This window comes from Penicillium bovifimosum (genome assembly GCF_028826915.1).
Source record: "Penicillium bovifimosum strain IBT 22155 chromosome Unknown utg000002l_segment0_segment0, whole genome shotgun sequence".
Lineage (NCBI taxonomy): Eukaryota > Fungi > Ascomycota > Eurotiomycetes > Eurotiales > Aspergillaceae > Penicillium > Penicillium bovifimosum.
The window spans coordinates 1299708-1326546 of NW_026622711.1; the positions used below are offsets into that span (position 1 = coordinate 1299708).

The 26839-nt window shown below is 51.8% G+C and overlaps 13 protein-coding genes across 13 annotated transcripts; 4 read left to right on the forward strand and 9 right to left on the reverse strand.

Moving 5' to 3' along the window:
- Positions 1-837: 837 nt before the first annotated feature.
- On the reverse strand, positions 838-1656 carry N7515_001699 (uncharacterized protein; the record flags this gene model as incomplete). The annotated part of the gene is made up of 1 exon (XM_056662443.1): positions 838-1656. The coding sequence occupies one exon, from the start codon at positions 1654-1656 to the stop codon at positions 838-840; it is 819 nt and encodes a 272-aa protein (XP_056524556.1).
- Positions 1657-2568: 912 nt separating this feature from the next.
- On the reverse strand, positions 2569-2985 carry N7515_001700 (60S ribosomal protein eL38; the record flags this gene model as incomplete). The annotated part of the gene is made up of 3 exons (XM_056662444.1): positions 2569-2615; positions 2716-2844; positions 2922-2985. The coding sequence occupies 3 exons, from the start codon at positions 2983-2985 to the stop codon at positions 2569-2571; spliced, it is 240 nt and encodes a 79-aa protein (XP_056524557.1).
- Positions 2986-3949: 964 nt separating this feature from the next.
- On the forward strand, positions 3950-4467 carry N7515_001701 (Ish1 domain-containing protein; the record flags this gene model as incomplete). The annotated part of the gene is made up of 4 exons (XM_056662445.1): positions 3950-3985; positions 4095-4191; positions 4240-4286; positions 4369-4467. 4 exons carry the CDS (start codon positions 3950-3952, stop codon positions 4465-4467), a joined length of 279 nt encoding a protein of 92 aa, XP_056524558.1.
- Positions 4468-4714: 247 nt separating this feature from the next.
- Positions 4715-5281, reverse strand: N7515_001702 (putative nuclear transport factor 2 domain protein; the record flags this gene model as incomplete). Its single annotated transcript, XM_056662446.1, has 2 exons — positions 4715-5154; positions 5236-5281. The coding sequence occupies 2 exons, from the start codon at positions 5279-5281 to the stop codon at positions 4715-4717; spliced, it is 486 nt and encodes a 161-aa protein (XP_056524559.1).
- Positions 5282-5562: 281 nt separating this feature from the next.
- N7515_001703 (methionine--tRNA ligase MSM1) lies at positions 5563-7660 on the forward strand (the record flags this gene model as incomplete). The annotated part of the gene is made up of 8 exons (XM_056662447.1): positions 5563-5749; positions 5807-5925; positions 5986-6057; positions 6118-6204; positions 6253-6384; positions 6434-6801; positions 6855-7332; positions 7391-7660. 8 exons carry the CDS (start codon positions 5563-5565, stop codon positions 7658-7660), a joined length of 1713 nt encoding a protein of 570 aa, XP_056524560.1.
- A 616-nt stretch (positions 7661-8276) lies between these two features.
- On the forward strand, positions 8277-9587 carry N7515_001704 (putative L-serine dehydratase; the record flags this gene model as incomplete). Its single annotated transcript, XM_056662448.1, has 1 exon — positions 8277-9587. The coding sequence occupies one exon, from the start codon at positions 8277-8279 to the stop codon at positions 9585-9587; it is 1311 nt and encodes a 436-aa protein (XP_056524561.1).
- A 240-nt stretch (positions 9588-9827) lies between these two features.
- ramB (bifunctional protein farnesyltransferase/protein geranylgeranyltransferase) lies at positions 9828-10998 on the reverse strand (the record flags this gene model as incomplete). The annotated part of the gene is made up of 3 exons (XM_056662449.1): positions 9828-10491; positions 10599-10703; positions 10766-10998. 3 exons carry the CDS (start codon positions 10996-10998, stop codon positions 9828-9830), a joined length of 1002 nt encoding a protein of 333 aa, XP_056524562.1.
- Positions 10999-11384: 386 nt separating this feature from the next.
- N7515_001706 (uncharacterized protein) lies at positions 11385-13409 on the reverse strand (the record flags this gene model as incomplete). Its single annotated transcript, XM_056662450.1, has 2 exons — positions 11385-12300; positions 12355-13409. The coding sequence occupies 2 exons, from the start codon at positions 13407-13409 to the stop codon at positions 11385-11387; spliced, it is 1971 nt and encodes a 656-aa protein (XP_056524563.1).
- Positions 13410-14880: 1471 nt separating this feature from the next.
- N7515_001707 (DUF924 family protein) lies at positions 14881-15699 on the reverse strand (the record flags this gene model as incomplete). The annotated part of the gene is made up of 2 exons (XM_056662451.1): positions 14881-15481; positions 15536-15699. The coding sequence occupies 2 exons, from the start codon at positions 15697-15699 to the stop codon at positions 14881-14883; spliced, it is 765 nt and encodes a 254-aa protein (XP_056524564.1).
- A 671-nt stretch (positions 15700-16370) lies between these two features.
- Positions 16371-18629, forward strand: N7515_001708 (Zn(II)2Cys6 transcription factor; the record flags this gene model as incomplete). Its single annotated transcript, XM_056662452.1, has 2 exons — positions 16371-16424; positions 16488-18629. 2 exons carry the CDS (start codon positions 16371-16373, stop codon positions 18627-18629), a joined length of 2196 nt encoding a protein of 731 aa, XP_056524565.1.
- Positions 18630-19223: 594 nt separating this feature from the next.
- Positions 19224-19838, reverse strand: N7515_001709 (uncharacterized protein; the record flags this gene model as incomplete). The annotated part of the gene is made up of 2 exons (XM_056662453.1): positions 19224-19478; positions 19689-19838. 2 exons carry the CDS (start codon positions 19836-19838, stop codon positions 19224-19226), a joined length of 405 nt encoding a protein of 134 aa, XP_056524566.1.
- Positions 19839-20638: 800 nt separating this feature from the next.
- On the reverse strand, positions 20639-22330 carry N7515_001710 (putative carboxylesterase; the record flags this gene model as incomplete). Its single annotated transcript, XM_056662454.1, has 2 exons — positions 20639-21906; positions 21967-22330. 2 exons carry the CDS (start codon positions 22328-22330, stop codon positions 20639-20641), a joined length of 1632 nt encoding a protein of 543 aa, XP_056524567.1.
- Positions 22331-22891: 561 nt separating this feature from the next.
- On the reverse strand, positions 22892-26531 carry N7515_001711 (pyruvate carboxylase; the record flags this gene model as incomplete). Its single annotated transcript, XM_056662455.1, has 2 exons — positions 22892-23005; positions 23061-26531. 2 exons carry the CDS (start codon positions 26529-26531, stop codon positions 22898-22900), a joined length of 3579 nt encoding a protein of 1192 aa, XP_056524568.1. The 3' UTR covers positions 22892-22897.
- Positions 26532-26839: the final 308 nt, after the last annotated feature.

Genomic DNA, 26839 nt, shown 5'->3' on the forward strand with positions numbered 1-26839 from the left:
AAGACATTGTTTACTCTGATTCTTCAGCATTTATCCGTGCAATATACCCTCGAGGGATGTCCGTTCTGATATCGGAATAGCGGCAAGCACAACGACGTCAATCATCACTGAATTGACACTAGACTGTAACATGAAGCGTGACATCTGGCATCTTCTTCAAGCTGTTGGTGGAAAATGACAACCTTGCAGACGGAGCTTGGCCGTTTCATTGCATCTCGGACTAGTCTACTGAAAAAAGGTCTCGGCGTTTAGATGGTTTTGGATATATAACTCGGATCATGGGATCGACCATCTGTCCTGATGAGGAATTCAATCAAGCCAGAATCAGGTTAATCAACGCCTATAGCGCCCACTGGATGTATATTCTCCGGGGTACAGATTTATGCAGATGCGAGGGATAAAACTTGGGCGGCGCCAACCTCCACGACACGGCTAATTTCTGCAGCCACGAACGGCAATGGATGATGATGATCCGGGATGACGGGCCGACGGGAATATAGACCTGACGATTTGACCCTATAGAACTCTTCATACCCCGTGGGAGATGCTTGATGCCAAGGAAAGCTGTGACATGCCAAGAATGCGGAGGGTATATGCATGGGAAGTAAGTGCCGTGGCCTGCAGAGTAATGATCTACGGGGATAATCAGGGCACTGAGAGTAGCCAGAATTCAGAAATCAGGGACTGGGGTTTATGGTGGATTGTGGAATTTGTTGTCATATCTACTTTCATCTCAACTGTACTCGCAGCCAAAACCCTTACCTTTCCATTGACTATGACAATAACTACTATAGCAATAGTATCGTGACTGTTGTATTAGCAAAAGCAGCAACAAATCTACCTATTACGCCTACCATCGTAGTAAGGACTATATCTCGACCTGGGATGCAAAACCGTCAACCCAGCCTCATAAAGCATCTTCTGCAAATACGGCGGCGCAACACTCTTAATAGCCGCCAATTCCTGCCTCGAGATTCTCGCCCGAACAGTCCTCTGAAACCCACGCCCGTTCAACACCTCCTTTAGCTTCCTCCACATTCTAGCGAAAGAAACATGATCCTTCGACGAAGCCGCAACACCGATATTCGATGGCCCGATCTCTAAAGCGTTAGCATAACCCGCGATAAAATCACTCGGTTCAAACGGATAACCCGCACTGAAGAACCGATATAGTAACTTGCCAGATCTGGCATGTAATGCCAGAGAAAGGAACGTCCAGCCGCCCTCATTGCAGCAGTTCATGAGAGTTGGAGGCAAGGCGGAGGCGAACCACTCGAAACAGTCGACGCAGTCGTCGAAAATGATGCTGGTTAGGAGATCTGGACCCAGATCTGCTGGGCCGGTTATGGGCATGATGGTTTGCTGGTCTACGCCGCGGCGGGTTAGGAAATCGTAGGCGTAATCGCTGTCGAGGTGCCACTCGATCGCGTTCACGCTGTCCTTGATATAGGTATAGGCTTTCTGGCCTATCCATTGATATTTGATGAGGGTTTCTAGGGTCTTATTAGTTTTTGTTAACTGGCAGATGGTACAGAGGGTTTTGTGGGTGAGTCTGGGCTCACTGTATAGCATGTCGTCCAGGATCTTGAAGATGATCTCTGGGGGGAACTTGCTAAGGGTGCCCAGACCAGGGTTCAGGGGTCTGGTTTGGCACATCTTTCTGGCTTCTTTTTCCTTGTCTGGGTTCTTGGCCTGGTTCGATGGCCGGGGAGACACCGGTGGACGGGAATCTGCAATTTGGTCGAGTTGCGAGCTGCGTTATATAGGTAGCTTCAATATGCCACGGGCATTTTGCTTCGATTCGAGAGGAACAAAGGGCAACAAAGGCCTCTTTGAGAGCAAAGAATTGTCTGTAACAATGGTAGTGTTGAATGGTAATGTCGCCAGCTTCAGCATGTAAGTCGGTAAACAAAGAATCATGTCGGCGAGTCAGCCCGAGTCAGCCCACAACGCTATCAAAGAACCTAATGTTAGAGGTAAGAATACATCGTCTTTGTTTTCCGTCGGGCCATCAAAGGAATGGAGGCATCACAGTCCAGCGGTTAGCATGAGACTGGGCAAGCATAATTATTTCAGCGTCTTCCAGGCCGTCAGTCTACGATTTGTGTCGGATCAAGGCCAATGTGGTTGACAAAATGGGTACGAACTTGACTGTCGAGGAATTACGCAGCCCGATTTTTCGATATATGCCTCTACAGCTGAACAGAGCTGCGAGAAGTCATCCATGATGAGAATAATGGTAGGATACCTCGATGAGGACGAGAAACCTATAATGGTATTTCAACTGTTTTTTCATTCGTGTAGGGACTGGAAGCTTCGACAAAAGCAATCCTCGAGTGTGTCCAGAAAATGCGAGTCGCCTGACCGGTGAACGACAGCAGCCGGTTTCAAAGGCGCAAAGAAATTCCCCCAACGCAAAATTCGTGTTTCGCGCGACAGGCTCTTCCCCGTGTCGGCTCGCAGAGGGACCAAGCCCATGTGGTGTATCCCTCCAACAGCTGGTCTTGCATGCATTAACAACCAATCACGCCACACTCCGATCCTCCGTTCAATCCATTGTTACCGAATTTAGTTGGACTTCTTCTTGCCCTTGGAGACATCGACGACAGTGAGGGCTGTTGATAGACAGACTGTTAGCGCAGGTCCTGAATCGCATTTCACATCCAACCTCGAATGTTATATTCCACTCAGACGGGGACAGCGATCGGAACGTACCAGGGGGAAGGCTCTGCTTGAGCTTCTCGGCCTTGTCGGAGTCCTTCAGGACAAGGGTGTAGAGGTTCTTGGTGCAGCGAACCTTGAACTTGGTCTGCTGGGTCTTGCGGTTCTTCTTGATGCACGCGGCTAGAGACGTAAACAGTCAGCATCGATGATCATCTCCGAGCTTTGATCTGGGGTTCCTTCAATCCGGCGTAACGTACAGGAGGCATCCTTCCGGCGGCAGATCTCAATGAACTGCTTGATATCGGAGACTTCGGCAGGCATAATGACGGTTGCGGGTGTTTTGAAGCAAGGTGCAAAAGAGAAAGCTCACTGTCGACACTAGCCTCTAAGGTGAATGTGTGCGGATCACGTTAGGGTTTCCGCCTGTCAAAGCCCTTGCTTAGTCAGCTGCGGGACTGTCCGGCTGCTGCCTCAGGCTGAAAACTGCGGTGGCTTGTGGGGTAGGTGTGGTTGGTGCAAGTGGGGAGAATGTGGCTGGAAGGTTGGGATTCAGGAAGTGAAAGTGACACGTGAGAAACGGATCCTGCCAGGCTGCCTGAGCTTCGCTTATCTCCAGGTCCGCACTCCGTGGAGTAAACGATTCTTTTGGTACTTGCAGCCGGACTTGATACCGTCTATAAGAACTAATGCGCTAAAGCATGTATATGCCGGATTTGAAGCTCTAATAGGAACCGATCATACCATCGCATCATGGCAGCTCCCGCCACAATGAGACCAGACAGCGTAGTGAGCACAAGGACTTCCTCCATCGAATCGATTCACCGAGCCAGGAAAGGGTAGCCCGAGGTTATCTGAGGCAATAATGATAGGACGGATAAAGATGTGAAGTGCGAACGAGTGCTGGAACAATGACAGTTATTCTACTTGGAGATGCACCTGGGCAGTCTTTATGTAGTACTTACGGGCTACTCATGATTCAATATGTACGTAATACGTATGCATGATCGCCTGGGAAAGAGTGATAACAGGGGTATCCAGTTGAAGTACTGTGTAATTGAAGCAGTCGCGGAGTAAACAACTATGCAGTAGTTCGAAGGTAGCCGCACGGGTGGCGAGGTGTGGCGGTGCTGACGAACTGTTCACAACTACTCGTCTTGGGAACTTGTCTTTTGCATCGTGTCCTTCCAGATCTTTTTCATTTAAAGTCCTGAATTATTTGGAAACAAGTAACCTACAGAGTTACTACTTGCGATAGTTCCCAAGATTCATTACACATCTCTTCAGGATGCCGACCGCTTTAGATAAAGCATTGAACTCCAAGGTACTATCGATATGTCCGTCTATAATCTATGAAAGATAGCTAATGCCCTGCTAGAATCTCTTCCTAGGTACTTGGGCCCAATAAATACTCCCAGGAGCTTCTCTAACAGGATTCGTGTATAGGATTTGCAGGAATGGTCACTGCAGTGGCAGCATATTCTATCCTAGGCAGCGATGTTCTTCCCGCGCAGGCAGATCCGACTGGAGGTGAGAGCGAACAATCCTAGTCATTGGGCTCATTCTAACCAAGGATAGATCCCGAGAACTGGACAGTGGATGAGATGAAGAGATGGCTTCGTGCGGTATGTGAGAGTTACTTGGTTTGAACAAGACTGCCTAATCCGTACATCCTTCTATTGATGACAAGCTGACCAAATTCAACAGAGGGGTCTTTTGCCAAGTGAGAATGCGACGCGTGGAGAACTGCTCGAAAGAGTCAAAGCGAACCTCCGGATACCGCGCAAGACATCCGCTGCGGCATAATCCGTCATCGATGTCGGCGTATAGGTCGTTTCTTCGTTGGCGTTTAATTCCCTATTCCCAAAGCAATTCAACCATTGGTATATCTTCCTTGCATCGTATTTTCCAGTCATTCACCCATAACTGGGTGGGTCGTAGTGATCATTCACTACCGGGCCATGTGAGAAGAAGATAAGGGCTCATAACTCATAGTGGCCAGATGGCTTGACATTTCTTCGTAATTCGTTCATCCAGATAGCGCCATGGCAGCTCAGACGACAAGGCGGAAATTCTGGCTCTGAATAAGCCAATCCTTGCGGCCCCGCGCCCGCTCCGCGGAGGGGTTCGGAATCAGCACAAAGGTCTCGCTGAACCCGCGCTGCGGCTGGTCGCGACCCTCTCCATAGCGAACGAATCCACTGACGACAACGAGCAACGACATGTCTTTGACCCCCATCTCCGACTTAGGCTTCAGTTCGCCATTTGGCAAACGGGTAGGGTATGCTCTGTTGATGATCTGACAGTCGTAGGACTGAACCTCGTAGTGTGCCGGAGACATTTGGTTCATGAAAATCTCCTGAACAGCAGCACCATCCACGACACCGTTTCCGTTGAACAAGATCGTTGTGGGCTCGAGGGAGTAATAGGAGCCGAGAGACTGGCGGTTCGAGCCCAAAGCTGGGTAGTAGGTTTTCACGAACTCAGTTGTGGCTAGAGTGAGAAAGACAGATGGTTAGTTAATGCTCGATACAGTACATTGACTGAAAGGCTGGTAAAATATTTCGAACTCACCCTCGGTCGACACCTTGGTCCATGTATCCTCGCTGACTGCAGCCATCGTGATCGGTATTGCAAGCTGAAAAGGAAGCGGAGAGTTATGGAATAATTTGTGGCTTAGTGTAGCAATAGAAGAAGAAAATCTATATATATATATATATAAATGCGCGCAATATGTTGAAGAAGAAAGGACCGTGGGTGCGTAGGTAGGTAACAAAGGAATGACGATGTAAACGCGGCGAGACGCAAAAAAATGGCCGAGACTTGCGGAGAAGCTCGGACCACCCGAGATCACCGCGCGGAATAACATGCGACGCTCTTTTTATCCTCATCACCGACCTAATGGCTACCACAAGGACGCCGCTTCGTCCGTTATTTAGGGCGTTTCAGCTTCCGAGATTGAGGCAGCCATGGAGCTGTGCATCCAGTAGGCATCGCTGGACAATTCCCCGGCGCGGAGTTGCAACTACGCCGCAAAAGTCCAGCAAACCCTACTATGTGACGACGCCGATTTTCTACGTCAATGCCGGTGAGTTTCATAGTTTACATATGTGCAACAGTTGACTAACATACCGTCTACTTCTAGCTCCTCACGTCGGTCATCTTTATACCATGGTTATCGCCGATATCATGAAACGGTGGCAGGTCTTGCTTGGGAACACGGATGCTCAACTATTGACTGGAACCGATGAGCATGGAATGAAGGTACCTGGTCATGGATGGATTGTTTACACCCATAATCGCAGCGACTGATCTCGAGAACAGATTCAACAAGCTGCTCAGCAAGCGGGCATGGATACACAGGCATTTTGCGACATGAACTGCCGAACGTTCGAGGTATGGGTCCTAGGTCCTTGTCACACCAGAAGTCTATCTGACTCAATTACCATGGCATAGTCCCTAGCGAAGGCTGCAAACCTCGACAATGATCATTTCATCAGAACCACCGACCCGGCGCATCGGGATGCCGTCCAGTATTTCTGGGTAGGTGACCCCATCCCTCCACCATACCGCATGGCTGACCAGGAGTAGGAAATGTTACAACATCGAGGGTATATCTATGCATCGAAGCACGAAGGCTGGTACTCGGTTAGCGACGAGACATTCTATCCACAGACGCAAGTGCAGAACTCCCTAGACCCATCAACAGGAAGGAAACGCATGGTGAGTAATTTGACAACATTCAATGAATGCAATTACTTACCGCACACAGGTCTCAATAGAGACTGGCAAAGAGGTAGAGTGGACCTCAGAAACCAACTATCACTTCCGACTTTCAGCCTTCAAAGATCGCCTACTTGAGTTGTACAAGAGAGAAGATCCGTTCATTTCCCCTACATCGTACACAGCTGCTGTGGTCAACTCCGTTGAGACGGGACTGCAGGATCTCTCCATTTCCAGGCCAGTGGAACGTCTGACCTGGGGTATCCCTGTTCCCGGTGATGATACGCAGACAATCTACGTGTGGCTGGATGCGCTGGTCAACTACCTGACCAAAGCCGGATATCCTTTCCCGCCAGGCCAGGACAACAAATCTGTATGGCCTGCTGATCTGCATATAGTTGGTAAGGATATTGTTCGGTACGTTCACGAGATCTTCCCAACAACAGCACCAAATTCTAATCAGTTGGCAGCTTCCACTGTGTCTATTGGCCTGCATTCCTCATGGCGCTTGACATTCCCCTACCCCGGAATGTCCTCGTGCACGGACATTGGACGATGAACCGCGAAAAGATGTCCAAGTCCACGGGCAATGTTGTGAACCCGTTTTTCGCCATTGAACGGTTCGGAGTCGACGGAATGCGATTTTTCCTAGCTTATCAGGGTGGTCTTTCAGATGATGCGGATTTTGACAATTCCTATATCATCCGAGATTACAAGAAATTGCTTCAGGGGGGCATCGGGAACCTTGCTCAGCGCACAATTGGATGCGCGCGTGGCAATTTGCGCTCATACATTATGGATGCCGGAGCGGATAAGCTCCCGTCTGCCACGCCTGAGGACCTTGAGCACCAGGAATTATTGGAGCAGACCCCGACCAAGGTTGCCGAGCATATGGGGAACCTGAACCCCCGCGCGGCACTGCGGGAGACTATGATAATAATCGAGAAGGTAAGAGACGATCATCTCCGCACGGAGTCCGGCGAATACTAACCTTCTTGTTTTCTAGACTAACAAATACTTCCATGCGGCGGAGCCGTGGAAAAGTCCCAACCCTCAACGGACTCTCTACAACGTGGCGGAATCGCTGCGGATCGCTGGCATTTTATTGCAACCTTTCATGCCCGGCAAGTCTCATGATCTTCTAGATATGCTTCGTGTAGATGCCTCGGACCCCTCCAAACGAGCATTCGCAGCCACGGCGTACGGTTCAGATCCAGATTACGGTGAAGGCGTTAAGAAGGGAATACTTTTCCCTCCTTTACTTACTGAGGAGTAATATGTCCGCTTTTGGACTTTCGATTTGATAAGAAGAACCGACCGACAGCCAATCATGAAGAGTCCAGCGGTGTGTGTCTAAAGATATGCATCATCTCCGCTCAGATGCGGCAAGACTTCATGAGGGTTTTTTTTTGGGGGGACACCTCCACAAGTCGACAGCTGAGACGTCAGGTTTTCCACCTTGGCCACCATAACATAAACAATATGTCATGACCCACTTGACTTTGGGGGTTTTCCTCCAAGGTTATCGACGGGAAAGCCTGGACCAGAACCATGGGATGCCAGGCGGATCAGTATCAGTGGCGGGAAACTGAGTTTCCCGTCGGAAAACCATTTGGCCCTAGCCCTGGAGGCTCACTTTGTATATCAAAACATGTCTTGATAGCCATATTGGAGTTTGGTGTTTACGACTATTCGGCTCATTTCTTTTACATTCTGAGACTTCCTTATCTCTCTCTCTTCTCATGATTTCATACCTGACCAACGTGTAACAAATTCAACTCAAACATACTACTATTTTGGGATTCCTTATCTTTATACTTCTGGAATTGGAAGACTCCTTTTGAGAGCGACAGAAACGTTCATCCTCTCCCAGTTGTTCAACACACATCAATATGGGAAGCATCGACATTTCCGCCTGCGATCAACCGCAGCTCAAAACGCCCTGGATCGAGACACCCCTAGTCGAGTCCGCCTGTCTCTCTCGCGCAGCAGGATGTAGGATCTTCCTGAAGCTGGAGAATGTCCAGCCAAGCGGCTCCTTCAAGTCCCGCGCCATGGGCAACCAGATCCTATCCCACCTCCGCAACCCAGAAAACAAAGGCCGCAGAGTGCACTTCTACGCCTCATCCGGCGGAAACGCCGGCCTAGCAGCCGTCTGCGCAGCCAAAAGCCTGGGCTACCCATGCACAGTCGTTGTACCTATGGCTACCAAGCCATTGATGCTCGACAAGATCCGCGCCGCAGGCGCAGCAGACGTCATCCGGCACGGCGAGACATTCTCCGAAGCCGGGGAGTACATGCGGGAAACCATCATGAAGACCAGCAACGGGGACGACAACGACGTCGTCAAGATCGCCCTGCACCCCTTTGACAACCAGCCCATCTGGGAAGGAAACAGCACCATCATCGACGAACTCGAGACACAGCTTCCCCCCGCCACAACCCCAGAAGAACAAAAAGCCTACTCTGACCGCGCCCTTCCCCTCGATGCCATTCTCTGCAGCGTCGGCGGCGGTGGCCTCCTCAACGGCCTTGTCATGGGAATCGAAAAGCGTCGCCAACAGAAACAAGCCACTTTGCCCCCCTCTTCCTCAACTCCATCCCCCATCCACCTCCTCGCCATCGAAACGGCCGGTACCGATTCGCTAGCGGCAGCTGTCGCCAAAAACTCCCTCGTCTCCCTTCCCAAGATCACTTCCCAGGCTACCTCGCTCGGTGCCGTCCGCGTCTCGGAAACCACCTTCCAGTATGCCGTTTCCCCGCCGCCGGGTATCAAGGTGCACAGCACTGTCCTCTCAGACGCGGAAGCCGCGCGTGGCGTGCTGCGTCTCGCCAATGATGAAAGACTACTCGTCGAGCTTGCATGTGGCGTTTGCATTGAAGCGGCTATCGGCGATGCTGCTGGTGCTGGCTCTGTCCCGGTTTCGGGCGCTCAGAGTATCAAAAAGCGCAAGATCTCGGCTGATCCTGCTGTCACCTACCGGGATGAAGGCTACGGTGATGACCGGTCGATCTCGGCTGATAGTGAGACAGATCCCGAGCTTGAGCCGGAAGTTGGCCAGAAGGTTCGCTCTAGACTTCAGCAGCTTGTTCCTGATCTCAACCCGCAGAGCAGGGTTGTGATTGTCGTCTGCGGTGGAAGCTATGTCACTGTTAATATGGCTTGTGAATGGCGCAAGATGTTGGACGAGGGATGGGCATGAATGATGATAATTTTAGATGGTTTTTGCTCTCTTTGATACCTTTCCTGCCTTAATTGCGTTGCGAACATCTTTTTGCTTCCTCGTTTTCGATTTTCTTATTTCCGGGGTCGGTTAATTGCTCTCGCTGTCAGCCGGATAGAGACTCTGCTTTGATCTCGTTCAAAACTCATACAATGTACACAGCGATTCAAAACAAATAAATTCCTGATACCTCAAAAACTGGACCTGATGCAAATATCCTCAAGCCGCCGCCTCCACACTCTTAATCCGGTACCCCCAATAATTCTTCCGAATAGGATCAACCTCCTCCAACATCCCGAACAACCTAACAGCCTCCTCCTTCTCCCCCCTCTCAGCAACAACACACGCTAACCACTCAACAGCATGCGAACTCTTAACACCCCCTCCTTCAACAAACTTTCCCGCAAACCCCTCCCACTCCTCCAGCCCCCGTCCAGCCGCCCTAAGTACACCCTTAGCATACGACCACGGACTCATATTCTCCGGCGCGCGCAAAATAGCCTCCTGCGCAAATTTCAACTCCGCATCAACCATCTCCTCATCAACAACAGTCAACCGACCCTTCTCCGAGGGCATTTTCTCGATATCGCCGGCGTTCACCATCCCCGCATCTGGGCTGTCGGTGTCGCGCGGCCCGAAGCGGAGCATGTAGCGGTGGTTCCAGGCGGAGTTGTTGCGGATGTCGGCTTTTAGCAGGTATTCTACGTCTTGGAGTTCTTGGGGTGAGTCCCAGAGCTTGAAGTGGCGGACGAGCCAGTGGCGGTAGGTCCAGACGTGGTAGTTTTTGGAGTCTTGGGCGAACATCTCCATTAGGAAGGTTGTTTCCTTTGCGGGGATTGTTGGGAAGTGGGGTTTTGAGGAGAGGAGGACTTGGCGGTGGTGCCTGGTTGTGTTAGTTTTGATGGATCAACTCATTTCTTATTTGATTTGTTGTTTAAACATGTTTGATGGCCGTTGTTTTGGTGGTTCTTGCTGGAATGATGGACATACCAGATTTGATAGTTTTTCAGATATTTCAGCGAAACATCATTCAGCCAGTCCAATTCTTCATTTAGATCCTTATTCAGTGCGAACAGGATCTTGGCTCGGTAGATCCTATATAAAATGTTCAGATATGGTCCCATGTGATCGGATGTAAACAGTCGTCCTAAACTCACCATACAGTGTAATGGGCAGGGTTCATTGAAATGACAGCCTCGGTCAACTTCAAGGCTCGCTCAGACATCTCGTTTGCAGCCATCACGGCACGCAGATACGATGTTGCCTCGAGGTACTCGGGTGGGTAGGCGATGGAAGCCAGCGGCATGACGCTGGAGTTGGAGCCATCATCCAACTCGATGGGAGTAACATCAGCCCATTCAGGATCGGTAGAGTAGGTTGTCTCTCCCATTGTTTGCTGGATATTGCAGTGAGAAGCTTAAGATGGAGGTGATAGTTGATGAGATGTAATCACGTGGTGGGGTACGGGGTCAGATGCGGACAGGACCTAAGAGAAGGGGTGGGACTTGTCACGTCTGGGCTTTGAGTGAGACTGAGTTATGTGTGCAAATACAGAGCAAACAAACTGCACTCGAGGAGAGAATTGACCGCTTAAAAGACTGAATGCCAACGCGAGAGACGGCGGATATAAATCAGAGGTGGTGGGGCGGGAGTTTCTGCCTCAGGCGGACACAAAGAAAGGACGAACAATAGCAACGCAACCTGGCTTCTTCCTATTCTTCTTCTTCTTAGGCATTAGTACATACTTAAAAAAATGCAAGATTGAGATTCGTCTTCTTATTGGTAATTCCATAACCGCTTCTGCTCGCCAATCCACCATTTCCCCACTTTCTCCGCCTCAGAAAGCCACTTCCCGGCTTTGTCTCCATGATTCCTTTGTACACGCCCGATCAACTGCTCAAGAGACCACCCCCGCAGCGGATTCAGCTCGTCCGGATCAGTGTCTAGATCCGAGAACACGTACTCGAAGTCCTCGGTGAGTGGTAAGATAAGTCGATACGGCACCGCCGCAGAGCCAACGCTGAGCATTGTGCCGCCGGGGTTGATGATGCCGAAGTTCCAGGCCTGTCGGCCGTTGTGGGTAGCTTGGTACGGGCGCAGCAGGGACTGTCCCTCGTACTCATTCATCAGGTCTAGCGCTACGTTTGAGTCTAGCTCGTTCAGTGAGCCTGAGTTCACGAGTAGGTCGAGGATGGTCGGGATGATGGACATTGACGTTGCATTTGCTGTGATTTGCAGCTTGGGCAGGAGTGGGTGGTGGAAGACGAGGGGGATACGGAAGTTACTGATGTGTCCATTCTCGTAGGTGCCGGAGACGGGGGTGTCTTCGGAGAATGCCTGGCCGCTAGATGGGGTAAGCTTGGGAAGGAGAATATTGTAAATAGGTGCAACGTACTGGTCTCCCACGAATACGGTTAATGTTTCGTTTGCGATGCCGGCTTCGTCGAAGACTTTCATCATGTCTCCGAGCCATGTATCCACGTATCGCACTGCATTGAGATAGCTGTTCATGTCCTCGTGCTTTGCCATGAGACCATCGTCTGCAAAGTATTGCTCTTTGGGATAGTCCGAGGGCGTGCCCCAGGGGTGATGAGTCGTGCTCGTGAAATGGGATAGGAACAGTCGTTCGTTCTTCTGGATTGCAGCGTTGACCACGTCTTGCAGGTATGGACGTATCTCATACTCCGGGTACCTTCGTAGAGTATTAGCAGGGTGCTGGGCCGCCAGCGAAAAGAAGATATCTCACCCGAAGTAGTTAATCTCCTCCATATCTTTGTGATAGTACTTCGCATTACGCTGGCCGATATTTTCACGATAGATGGATTGCTTGAAGCCCATCTTCGTATTGAGAATATTCTGGTCATCATACAGCCCAGTGATAGACTGCATGAACACAGAGCTCCAATTGCGCTCATGCATATGCTCAAGCTCAGTCCGAAACCTGGTATGCTCTGTATTCTGAGTAGAGTCCCCCTTGAGTTGGTTGAACCATTCGAATATCTGCATGATGCACGGCTGATAGATCTGAGCTTTGACCTCGTCCATGAAGTTCACCGGTAGCGGACCCGCACCGCAGTAGTTTATGACTGCGCTTTTGAAGGAAAGACTGCTACCCGTGAGAACGCCATGGACATTGATACCGCCCATTTCCAGTTCCGTAAGATCGTTCCATCCACCTCCAGAGATGCTAGAGCTATCGTTGCTTAGTGGGAAACCACTTGCTTCGCCCGTCAGCTTCTCTGCATTTGGTGTCAATTTCGATAGCTTGGCGGTCAAATTCCGGAGTACTTCGTGATCCGGGGTAGTGTACGACGACAGTATCTCATCGTGCAGGTGTGAACCTGCCTTGAACGGGAATATGTCTTTCCGGGCGCTCTCCATCAATACAAGCACAACGTGGGTAATGGGGACTCTGTGATCCCTGAGAGCCCGAGCTATAGGCTCAAGCAGTTCGTGGTCGAGGTTGGTAATCCGGAGAGGGTCATCCACGGAGCTGTAGAAGTTCCTATGGGAAGTTCTGTTTTGAGCGCCAGTGACATTACCGTTGCTAGCTCCGTCAATCTTCTTTTCGGCCCACCGCTCGAACCCAGGTGGTAGACTCCCCGATGCCCATGCAGGCCGATTGCTCTTGCTGGAATCTGCCTTTCCCGGCGCCCAGCCCTTGAAGTGATCATAAGGGCCTTCCCAGTATGGCTCATCAATCAGGCTTGCGAGTGGAAATGCTTGATCCCCGCTCCGATGTAGCTGTGCGGGTTTCGACCCTAAGGCTTGGAAGAAGCTGAAAGGGATCGCTCCCGACATGTGGTTATAAGGCACTTGAGGTCGACTCAGGCGCAACACTGTAATGGCCACCACGGCGCAGCCTGTCCAGATTTGAGTCAGTCGTGCTACCTGTGACTTTCTTTGCGGACCGGCCGAGACGATTTCTTCGTCTTCCTTTTCTGTCGTATGTGCGCTGAAAAGCGCCGACATCCAGTAACTTATAAGAATGCATGTCCAGAATTTGAGTAACCATGATATCACTAGAAGGAGAGCGGCAGCTCCTAAAAATGATCTCAGTCCGCTAAGCATCAATTTTCTCCCTTCGGGATCATTGCTAACGGTTGTGGCTGCGTCCCAGCGGATCTCGCTGCCAGTCACAAACCAGAAGCCAATCTGAGATGAAGAGAGAATAAAGCTCAGGAACCTGGTATAGTCAACATCTTGATCTGATTGGATGGCTCTATGCAGCTCAGGGAGACAGCAGTACTCACGTGATGGCCACTGCAAATACCAAGCCCAGTAGGGACTTGAAGCCCGTAAGTTTAAACAATAAGCCCCATATGGCTAAACAAAGAAGAGTCTCGAGAATGAAGAACGTCGGGAAATAGAGAGCAAGATGGGTCCAGGGGAGAGAAGAGGCATGCTGGAAGAGGTGAAGCAATTTGGACGATATCACTGAGACAAGCAGGGCTGAGACAATGAACGATCGGATAGAGGATTGGCGTGAGAGAATCATGATGAATGAGACAGGGCTGGGACCTCCAGAGGGCACATTTTTGCCTTTTGGGTCAGGTCTATCGAAGGCAGGTACTGCGCTAGCCTCTAGGGAACGACAGTAGGAGTTAGGACAGCACTCAGGTCACCAGTTGTTTAGTTGTAACAGACTTGGTGTGAGCTTGATTAACAAGATAGAGAGAAACAAATTTCCCAGCGGGGTTCTTTGTGCACGGCCACGGTGTATCCTGATTCTTGCTCTGCCACTGGCTGAGACCAGTTTCCGGAGGCTTTATTTCTTTGTCTACAGCGAGTGTGCTGCGTGCGGCCTACACTCGGTATGTAATGCAAACAACGCCTGGAATTCGAAAGCGTGAACTCAAAACAAGTGCGTGTCCTTTGAATTGCCCAGACAGATCTATCCTTTCTAGTTTAGCCGATTGGTCTGCACTTAGGTATACGAGGTTATAACGTCTAAGTTTTGGGATCACATCAACAAAAAGAACACCAGAGCCTCAAAAGATAAAACGAAAGAATTCATGCGAGCTGCTACAAAGCGAAGGAGCAGGTGCTCACTTACTACTTTGGGATCAGGCATTCCCCAGCTCCGTCAGGAATGTGGGACCGCATCGACAGATTCGGCCTGTAAGTGATTTGTGTCAGTCCCCACCTGCAGGGCTGCCCTGATGTACCTAAAATTACACAGTATCATGCCGACTTGACTATCCCGCTGACCGATGTTGTAACCGGGAGCATCTAGTGTGAAAATGATGGTATATACAAGCTCAGGCTAAACTCAACCAAATGTCTCACCCCCATTCCTCAGATACTCAATCTCCTCCGGGGTAGACTCTCTACCCAACGGTTGATTCCGATGAGGGTACCGGCCAAACTTCTCAATAATAACTTTGTGCCTGATCTCATAGTCCTCTATATCACTCAACAACGCCTTGAGTGCCTCCGCCTTCTCAGACAGAACCCTGTAGCACGGTTTCTCCTCTTCGCTCAAAGATTCCGGATCTCTAGCCAAGAACTCTTCAATATCTTTCGCTGTATCTTCATGCACCTTGACGGCTTGCTCGTGCACAGCCAGATTCTCCGAATGCATAAGAGGCATATGGAACCAATGGCGATAAGCGATGCGATACCTGTAATACGACGACTGGGTCGGGATGCCTTGTGCGAATGCTTGAAGAGCAATTTCCTCAGCTAGGGGATCGAAGATCCCAAATACCACCTTCGACTCGTCTCCCCGGTAGCAATTACGGGGAATTTGGTCTAGTAGAATGATGAGGTTAAGCCAATCCATCGGGGAGGATGGGTTTATTGCTGAGATGATATCGGCGGCTGATGCTCCAGAGGCAATGATTGTCTCCAATGCAGGCCGGAAGTTGGTGCTGTTGGCGATTGTTGGTTTTTTGTGAGACGGAACGAGAAGAATGATTACTTACAGGCAGACTTTGTCAAATTCTTCATCGCGAGCAAACCACTTCCCCATCTCGGCCCATCCGGGAAGAATGAATAGCTCCTCGCTGTTGAGGTGCTTGAACCACAACTCGTGCACCTCCTGAAGGAGGGTTGGCGTCAACGTCTGCTTGAGGTCGGTGCTCGCCATTTTCATGGCAGTTGAGTGGAAATTATGGGCAAGGTTATTGCCGCGGAGTGTCTCCTGAAATGACGGCCTCTTGGTCGAATATGTACAGAGACAAGGACTCGATCTCAGACGATTAGCTGGGATCCCTAGTCTGACAGCAGAGATGCTTGAAGTCTGAGCGAGTCCTCTTGGAATTGCCTATATCGATGTGAGTCTACAAGCCATGAACTGTATAGAACTTGGACTGACCTTGCTGCGTAGTAGAAGTGCCATAATTTAGGGCCAGCCCCAGAGTTGTTGTGTCCATGGAAGTCGAAAGACCAAAAGCAACAGCCCCGGACGATCTCCGACTCGGCCCGGGTCCCGCCGGGACCGTCCCGGGGCCTGGCCTGAGTCATCTCATCCCTGTCACTTTCATAATATTGGGGGATTTGGGGACCATATGTTTACGTTTCATGATTCATATTGTATTCTATGAGCATCTCAAATGTTCATAGTCTACTCCGTAGGTACCACGATATTCTAATAGTCCGCCTCCATGTGAATATCCGCCAAGCCTCTCTCAACCCAAAGAGGCAAATTAATCCCGATACTCGATAACCCCAATTTCCACGTCCCCCGCACAGTTTCCCCTCAACCTAGATCCCGATGTAGGATCTTCTCATACTCATCTTCTCTATGCTTGATCAGTAATGCGCCGCGTTACGAAATCCCGAAATGGCTGTGCGAGATGCAAGAGTAAACGGGTAAGGGGCCACCAAGAGGCCAGGGCTCACCTGCCAAAGTCAACTCTCACTAACATGCATTAGGTCAAATGCGGCGAAGAGAAACCCCACTGCAGTCGCTGCACCCGCCTAGGAGTCCGCTGTCCTGGGTATACCAAACCCCTGCGCTGGGTCACTAAGTATGCGCAGTCTAGTCCTCCCGCATCAGCACCGGCGTCGGTATCGCCATCGGGTGTGAGAACCCCAGGTCCAGCGGTCTCCGCCCCGACTGCTCAGTCAGGGAACTCAGTCGAGGACACTGTGCCCCCGGACAACTCTAATTTTGAATCAACACATGAGCAAAGTACATCGAACTTTGCCTTGTGTGGGCCGGATACCTCTTGTGACAATCTATGGGACCATCCGGGTCAGGGGTCCTTGCCTGAACTGGCGGACCTTTGCTCTCCGTCTCCAATGGCGGAAGCTTCGTCATTCCCACAGAGAGACACGTTCAATGACTTTGATTCGGCTGGACATGAGTTTCATTCGTCTGGAGATGCGGCTTTGGATGTGCCAAACTTTCTGTCCCTTTTTGGGCCACCGCCGAATGAGGAGCCAGTTGAAAATGTATACCGAGACTTCTCCCCTTCAGCTATTGTTCGCAGGTATCCTCCTGTGTTGGAACGACCTGCACCACAGGACTTCATGTCGATATCTCGACCTCTGAATAATCCATCGTGGACTTTGATCGAGTACTATTTCAAAGAAGTGGCTGCATTATTCTCCAGCTACGACAGTCAGATGAACCCGTTCCGCACGACTGTTTCACGTCTTTGGGGATCTTCACTGGCAATGTGCCGAACAATGCAAAGCATGGCGGCTGCAACATTGGTCAATGAATTTCCCCAATATGGGCCCATGGGCAGAAGAATGCGCGATGAAGCTGTCAACATCATCACCTGCGAAGCAGTTATTGACGACAAGTCCTTGTTAGCCTTGCTAATGCTCGGCCAAACAGCTAGCTGGCACGATCCCAAAGATCTAGGCATTTCATTCTTCAACCTACTCCGCAAGCAGCTCAATACCATCGCCTCATCAGCGCATGACCCTGGCGTCAGCTTCTCCAAGAGCGACAGCAACAATTACCGCTTCTTCGAAGAAGCCCTCATCTACTGGGAAATGCTCCTTTCCTTCGTCGCCGACAACGACACAATGCTCCTATCCGACCACTCCCGAACGAATCCATCCACAGACGAATCCCTCGTCCTCCAGCGAGTCCCACACCCCTGGACCGGCATCGCCCGCGACACCCAATTCACCGTCCACGAAGTCGGCCGCCTCATCCGCCGCGAGCGAAAACGCATCCACGCCCGGAAATTCACCTCGCAGGCAGACATCACCCAATCCCAACTGGCAATCGAGAAAGCCCACGAACTAGAAGAGCGTCTCTTGGCTCTCGCCCATCCAAGCGAGGCCGAAATCATCAGCCCAGGCGACGACGACACACCCGTCTGGCACCTCCTCACCATGGCAGAGATGTACCGCTGCATCGGCCTGATGCAGCTATACCGCGTTTTCCCAGATCTCCTAGCAAACCGTCTACCCACGCAACCATCAACGCCTCAATACACCAGCACAGGCTCATCCCGCGACCATTTCTTCCCCATCGACCTAGACGGCGTAAACCTATCCACCGGATACGGTGAGCCCAGTCCAGCACAGAATACCCAAAACGCTTCTTCCTCATCCTCATCCTCTCCACACAATATTTACCGCCATCCCCCTCACCAAAACCCATCAAACACCACCGCGAGCATAGAGACACTATCTAACAACTGGCTCACCGAATTCGCCCTCACAACCCTCTCAAGACTCAAAACCGTCCCGCTGGAATCTCGCACCCGCTGTCTCCAGCCTTTCCTGCTCGTAGCTGCGTGCTCCGAGCTGCGTATACCGCAGCTCAGTACAAAAAGCACTCGGGACAGTGGGAACTATGCGGAAGGAGATAGCGAGACTTTAAATCCGAATCCCACGCCCACGATATCGATGGAGGCGATTGAAGTCTCGCGTACGCGCAAGTTCATCCTAGGCCGGTTGACGTCGTTTTTGCATGTTCTGCCGCCGAAACCGATTCATGTGTGTTTGAAACTTGTGAATGAGGTTTGGAGGAGGTTGGATGCTGGGCAGGAGGATGTTTACTGGGTTGATGTCATGATTGAGAAGGGGTGGGAGACGACTATGGGGTAGTGTTTTTGTCTTGAGGTTACCCTTGAGCTTTGTATATAACAGTACCTGTTGAAGCGGTACATCGGACATCCTCCCGGTCAATAATAGTTCTGGCGCTAGCTATTGTACATGAGTATTTCACCTTGGGTACTCCGTACTTCGGCCGCCTAGATTATCATCAGTCTTGAACAATAGCGGTTACTCACAGCCCCGACGCCTATTTGGTCTTCGGATACCTTAAACCTCTTGGACTATGCCACATCATATGACTCTGTTCATGTTGTGAAGAGGTTTCCACGATTATGATCAAAGCTACGTTGACTCATGGGTGTCCCCGTTCTGACTATCAAGACGCGTAAGTACCGGGTACAGTATGGCTACAGATGAGGGTATGAGTATATCAAACCTTTACCAATCCAGTATCACCAAACAAGAAACGAACTAGTTAATTAGATCATGCATAACTAGTCAGCAGCATACAAGTAACATCCAAAGTACATAGCACCTGCGCCGTATATTATTGTTTTTGTGATTTCCTTTTCTCACATGATGCCATCTCACTCAATGCCCAATTCCAATCCAATCCCATATTCCAAATCAACAGAATGAAATCAATCACTTGGACGTAGAAGGTCCACGAGTATACTCATCCCACCACTTCCCAAAGAACCCGCCCTTCGCAGCCTGTTCATTCCAGCTCGCACGACGACCAGCCATACCGGGATCCGTGGAAAGCCGCTTCTGCGATTGCAGGTTCGAGAACAGGCCGCCGGAGCCGCCACTCGAGCGGCGGCGCTCACTGACTGTGGGGATAGGCGGGGATGTGGCTTCGTCTTGTTTGCTCTGTGAGGTTGTGGAGGAGTCCGAGGCCTTCATTTTGGTATGTGAGTATACTGTATGGCAGTCTGGTAGGTATAGCAGAGTATAGCAGAGTATAGCAGAGTATAGCAGAGTATAGATTGATAGAGGCAGTGGTAGTATCACGGTGTAAAGCAATGATGGGATAGTAAAGGCAGAGAGACATTGTAATGCAGTAAAACAAGAATCCAAAGCAAAGAGGCAAATAATGACCTAACTTACCCTCCGACCTGTTTCCATGGCCCCGGCCGGCATCGCCCAGGCAGCTCGGGGACTGCGGGCCTTGGCGCCGCCGTTCATCCAGACGTTTAGGTGCTCGTGACGGTCGCCGGGGCTTCCGTGCCAGTGGCGGCGGGTGTTGTCGTCAGACATATTGGGGTTTCGAGTTGTGTGTTTCTTGTAAATGGTTTAGTATAAGAATAGGATATGTGAGTGAGGTATTCAGATGCAGATGCAGTGATGCAGAGGATGGGAATAGAAAGGGTTAGGAAGAGCTATGGATAATTATGATGAGATAACCGTTTGGGGGATTGGAGTCAACGACGTCATTGTTCGTGTTGCCTTTTTTGATTGGAGAATGTGATAATGAGTCGATATAGAGTGGATAAGGGATAAGGGATAAGGGATGCATTAAGGAGATGCATGGGATATGGAACGTACCTGTGTTTTCTCACTGTCTTGAGAGTGATGATAGGATTAAAATCAAGAGAAGCAGTAGGAACTTGAAAGGAGGGGAAGTTGGCTTATAAGAGATGAAGAACAAGGGTCGCGTGGTATTCATCCAAGTATTGGGTACATTGGATTCCATTGATGAATCACTAGGATTATAAGTACCTACAAGTATTGGCAAATAGTAAGAGTTACTCCGCTCCCATCGAATGGTCTAGTTCCCTTCCAGATCTACGTCGTATCCGACTTTACATCTACGATCGATCGAAAGATACCATCGGTAAAAAATACACCTCTGCGTTATTTTCTGTTCTTACTCTCCTTCCCTCATATACAATACAGCGTACTCCGTACATCTTGTACATCTACAACCTGCCGAGCATTGACGTAGGCTTAGCCAAAAATGCGGGGAAAAGCTTGGCGCGTCAGACTAGCCTATTTGGGTTCTAGCGTCTATCACCAAGCCCACCAATTGATAGAAAGTCTTCACAATCAACTCTCTCTCAAGAACAAAACTCCAAATCAACCTCCCTCAACCTCTTCCAAACCCTCACTCCCTCGTCCCACCCCTCATCCTCTCCAACTTCAACACCTCCATCCTTCCTCAAAACCCTCACCCCCCTCCCATCAACCCCCCACCCAAACTCCCTCTCCCGATTCACAAACCTCCCCAGCGGCCCCAAGAAAGCCCCTTTAACAACCTCCCCCTCCCTCTCCCCAAGCACAGCCCCATTCCCATAAAACCAAACCGGATAATCCGAAGAATGCGTAACCCCCCACTCAACCGGCAACGCCGCATCCACACACTTCGCCCTCCACTCAATGCGATACCTGAACAAATTCCCCTTCGCATCAACACCTCCACTATTACCACCGGTAAGCGCATCAACAAAACCGCGCTGCATACAATGAACCTGCAAATCCGCATAAACCCTCCCCCAAGCATCAACACCCCAGTCCCTGCAGTGACCCGGCAGTTCCCCGCCCGGGTAGTACATATCGACGACGGCGTCGACGATATGCGCCGGGTAATCGGCGACTAATCTGTCCCGCAAAGCGGAGAGGGTATCCGCTTTCGGCGGGTACCAGGTGCTATATAGGAATCTCTCATCGGCGCATTCGCCGATGATAACACGGATATTCCTATCCAGCAATGCCTGAGCGAAAGCGCCGGAATCGAGTGATTCGAACAGCGCTTCCGAGATGAAATCCCCGTCCGTGGTTGGCCGGAATTGGTGTAGCTGCATTTTGGACACTGTGTCGAGGAGCTGTTTGGCCGGTTTAGAGCGAAGATGAGATACCTTCTCTGCAGCTGGCAGGGTAAGCGGGATATCTAATGCTGTCAGCAGCTCGTCGAATTGGGTCTGTGTTTCGGCTGGTTTCTTCGGCGGCACGGTTGGGCTATTGGACCAGATGACGGCTTGGTTGATAATTGCATTTTCGGCCGGTTGGCGGAGATCGTGGGCTAGTTGGTGGAAGACGGAGTTTGCGCCGGCGGAGTAGCCTGAGATGGTTATGCGGGATGGGTCGCCGCCGAAGAGGCGGATGTTCTCTTTTGTCCATTCTAGTGCCAGGCGCTGGTCCCAGAAGCCGTGGTTGCCGGTTGTTTCGTTGGCGGTTGCGGAATCGGCTGCTAGCTCGCTTGAGTAGAGGAAGCCGAAGAGGTTGACGCGGTAGGCGGGCATGACGATTACGCTTTTGAAGCCGGCTGAGCCGATTAGGGATGCCGCGTTGAAGCTGTTTGGTGTGCCGAATTGGAGCCAGCCGCCGTCTGGAGAAAACCATCAGCGGGGGCGAGGAAATATTGAATGAATGGGCGGTTGAAACTCACGGATGAAGACAAAAACTGGCCATCCACCCTCTGGCTCGTCGCCGATGGGCGTCCAGATGTTACATTGGAAACAGTCCTCGTTCCAGGCATCTGGGTTCTCGGGTGAGAGATGGAGGAATCCCGGCTGCGGACATAATCCTGCGCCGCTGTCGCAGAGGCCAGGGGCTTCTGCGCTGCCGTAGGTGAAGGATGCGGGGAGGGGTTTGGCGCGGCGCCAGCGCTGGGAGGGAGCGAGTCCGTAGCGGACGCCGCCGTAGTAGTGGCAGAGGTCTTTTGGGGTGGATGTTTCAGTGGAGATTGTTACGCCTTGGATTGTGCCGCGGTGGGCGAGGGATTTTAGGTGGGTGCGGCGAGTTTGGTTCATCTTGGAGTGTGGTTTGGCAGTGGACTTGGAATATGGTGGTAATTCTCTCCAAGGAACACAATGGATGGAAGTAAACACTTGGGTGGTGTTGGGTTTAAGTAGGATGATTGACAGTCCGCGGCGCTCTTATGGGCATCTCCCCATCCCGCCATGGACGCTAATTAGCCGAGATAACGAGGCGATTGGGTCTTATTGGCGAGCATTGAGTTGGTCGGCAAATCGTTGGAGAAGGGGAGTGTATCCATTGCGGGGAGGGCATTAGGGCTCCACTCGGAGATAGATTTAGCTGCCGATTGGATTGTTCTGATGTTGGGGTAACTGCATGTGGGTAGGACATTGATTTGAAGAGGATCAGAGTCTACTGAAGGTTGAATTGCTCTACTTAACGATCCAAAGAGAAAGTAACAAGGACCATTGTTGATCCACTACTGTGTATAACAAGCCATAACAGGGAATCCCCCAAACCAGAGATAAACTAGAAAGACATCAAAAAACTAAAACCGCTGAGAAAAACATTCAAATGACATCACGCATCACAATTCGTGGTAGTACAGAATCGTTATGCTTTTACGCCTTGCTGATCTTGCAGATCAGGTCCTGGCCATCGACGGAGTCGCCCTCCTTGACTAGGAGGCCGGACACCTTTCCGCTGTGAGGCGCGGAGATTACCATTTCCTAGTGATGAGTTAGCAAAATATTCACGTTTCTAAATGGAGAATGGACGACATACCATCTTCATGGCGCTCAGCACCGCAATAGGATCACCCTTCTTGACCTCGTGGCCATCGTGAATGCGGATCTCGACAACGACACCACTCATGGGAGCGCCGACCTGGCTGCTGTCGCCAATATCGGCCTTGGGGCGAGCAATGTTCTCGATAGAAGCCTTCTGGTCATCGACGCTGACCTGGCGGACTTCACCGTTGACCTCGTAGAAGACCTCACGCTGGCCGGTCTGCTCAGACAGAGGACCGATAGCAAGCAACTTCAAGATCAGGACCTTGCCCTTCTCCAACTCAACGTGGAACTCCTCGCCGATCTCGGGCTTGGCCAGGAAGTAGCGCGTGGGCAGGACGGAGAGATCACCGAACTTCTGCACGAACTTGCGGTAGTCTTCGAACACCTTGGGGTACATGGCGTAACTGGCGACGTCGCATTCGGTGGCGGAACCGAACTTCTCGCGGATCTCGTTCTTGATCTTGACGAGGTCCATGGGCTCCAGGTACAGACCGGGGCGCTTGTCGAGCTTGCGGCGACCGCGCAGCGCCTTGGTGCGCAGGGGCTCGGGGAAGCCGCCGTATGGCTGACCCATCAGACCCTCAAAGAACTCCAGAACGGAGCCAGGGAAGTCCAATTGATCGGCGCGGTCGAGGACGTCCTGGGCGGACAGCTTGTTGCTGACGATCCAGGAGGCGAAGTCACCGCAGACCTTGGAGGAGGGAGTGACCTTGACGATGTCGCCCAGCAACTCGTTGGCCACCTCGTACGCCTTCTTGGTCTCGGCCCACTGCTGTCCAAGACCCAGCTGGCTGGCCTGGAAGATCAGGTTGGTCAGCTGGCCACCGGGGATCTCGTGCTCGTAGACCTCGGGATCGGGACCGGTCAGACCAGCCTCGAACGGAGAGTAGAGCAGACGGAGCTGAGCCCAGTAGCTGTCGAGAGCGCGGACGTGGGACAGGTCCAGACCGGGGTCAAGATCGGTGCCCTGCAGCGAAGCAAGGAGAGCACCAATGCTGGGCTGCGAGGTCATACCGGAGAGACTGTCGGTGGCGGCATCGACGGCGTCGGCGCCAGCCTCGGCACAGGCGATCATGGAGGCCACACCGGTACCGGCGGAGTCGTGGGTGTGGACGTGGATAGGGAGGTCGGGGTAGCGCTTGCGGATGGAACCAACAAGCAGGCGGGCAGCCTGGGGCTTGAGAACACCGGCCATATCCTTGATTCCAAGAACGTGGGGGCGCATCTGGACAATCTTGTCAACCAGACCCATGTAGTACTCCAAGCTGTACTTCTTCTTGGGGTTCAACATGTCACCACTGTAGCACATGGTGGCCTCAACGACACCACCAGCCTCGTGAACAGCCTTGACACCAACCTCGAGCTGGTCGAGATCGTTGAGGGCATCGAAGACACGGAAGATATCCACACCGTACTTCTTGGCCTGCTTGCAGAAGTGGTAGATCGCGTTATCGGGGAGGGAAGAGTAGGCAACACCGTTGGCACCACGCAGCAGCATCTGGAAGGGAATGTTGGGGACAGCCTTGCGCATCTTGCGGAGACGGTCCCAAGGGTCCTCGTAGAGGAAACGCATGGCAACGTCGAAGGTGGCTCCACCCCAGCACTCGAGGGAGTAGGCGTTGCTCAAGGCGTAGCTGGTCTCAGCAGCGATGTTGAGCATATCGATAGTTCGCACACGGGTGGCAAGCAAAGACTGGTGGGCATCACGCCAGGTGGTGTCCATGATCAAGCAGCCCTTGTTGGCGCGCACAGCGCGGGCGAAGGCTTCGGGGCCCTCGCTATCCAGGATCTGCTTCCAACCAGTGGTGCAGGGCTTGGAGACGTCGAGGGGCTTGCCAGCAGCATCCAGGAGGGTAGGACGGATGATCTCGCCCTTGAACTTGGGCTCGCCGATCTGACCCTTGATGCTGGAGCCGTTGACAGCAACGTCACCCAGGTAAGCCAGCAGCTTCTGGGCACGGTTCTGGCTGCCGACGAGGGCGAACAGCTCCGGGGTGTCATCAATGAAAGTGGTCCAGCAATTACCATCGATGAAGGTCGGGTGGCTCAAGAGTGAAGCCAGGAAGGGAATGTTGGTCTTGACACCGCGGATACGGAACTCAACGAGGGCACGCAGCATCTTGCGGCGGGAGATCTCGTAGGTCGATCCACGGCAAGTGCACTTGACCAACATGGAGTCGTAGTGGGGAGTAATAATGGCACCCGCAAAGCCGTTACCACCGTCCAGACGGACACCGTTACCACCAGCGGAACGGTAGACCTCAATCTTACCAGTATCGGGGGAGAAGCCCTTGGCGGGGTCCTCTGTAGTGATACGGCACTGAATGGCGAAGCCGCGGGTAGAAATGCGGTCCTGGGTGAGACCAAGCTGCTCAAGGGTAGCACCGGCAGCGATCTGGATCTGGGCGGCGACGATATCAATGCCGGTGATCTCCTCGGTGATAGTGTGCTCGACCTGAATACGGGGGTTGATCTCAATGAAGTAGTGCTCATTGCCGCAGACAAGGAACTCAGCGGTACCGGCGTTGCGGTAGCGGACTGACTTGGCCAATTTCACGGCATCAGACAGAATCCTATCACGGACCTCGACAGGCAGGTCCTTGGCCGGAGCGATCTCGACGACCTTCTGGTGGCGACGCTGAACGGAGCAATCACGCTCGAAGAGGTGGACAACGTTGCCCTGGTTATCACCGAGGAGCTGGACCTCAATGTGCTTAGGCTGGTCCAGGAAACGCTCGACGAACACGGTACCGTTACCGAAGGCGGTGCGGGCCTCGGAGGTAGCACGCTCGAAGGAGTCACGCAGCTCGGACTGGTCACGGACAACACGCATACCACGACCACCACCACCAAAGGCAGCCTTGATAATGATGGGGAAGCCATACTCATCGGTGAAGGCCTTGACGTCTTCGAAGCGCTCGACGGGGCCCTCGGTACCGGGGACAACGGGAACATTGCACTTGAGGGCTGCGCGGCGAGCAGAAACCTTGTCACCGAGAGCATCGATAGTGTCAGCAGTAGGACCGACGAACACAATGCCGGCCTTCTCGACATTGCGGGCGAACTCGGCGTTCTCGGACAGGAAACCGTAGCCGGGGTGAATCAGGTGGACGCCGTGCTCCTTGGCAATCTTGATGATCTCATCACCAGCCAAGTAAGCCCCGACGGGGGTATATTGGCCGCGGCTTCCGATCATGTAAGCTTCATCGGCCTTTTGGCGATGCATTGAGAGACGGTCCTCGTGAGAGAAGACTGCGACTGTCTGGAGGGACAGTTCGTGTGCGGTACGGAAGATACGGATGGGGATTTCGCCACGGTTGGCAACTAGGATCTTTTGGAAGTGCATGATGGTCGAGTTGGCCCGCAGACGACGGTGAACTGAGTCCTGGTGGTGCTCAATTTGACCCTCAATGAACTCGGACTCGTCAATGGCCTCCTCCGGTTGGCGGTGCGGGGCAGCCATGATGACGGTAGATGTGTGTAGAGATAAGGGAGATGGTTAGAGGAATGTTGAGTTCTGGACAAGGATGAAGTTAGTTTTCCTCTTCCTATAGCTTATCGCCCAGTCTGTATAGCGGGATAGGGCGGTGACTCACTATAGGAAGCTGGAGGAGCTCTCCGGATCCAACTTCTTGGGGCCGGTTTCGGCAGATCACAGCGCAATTGCACTGTCAGTAAAAGCAACTTAGTTGATATAACAAATGACTTTTTTTTCAACGGGGATTCAGATGTAATAGAGAAGAAGACTTTAATTGGAAGAGAAGAAAAAAA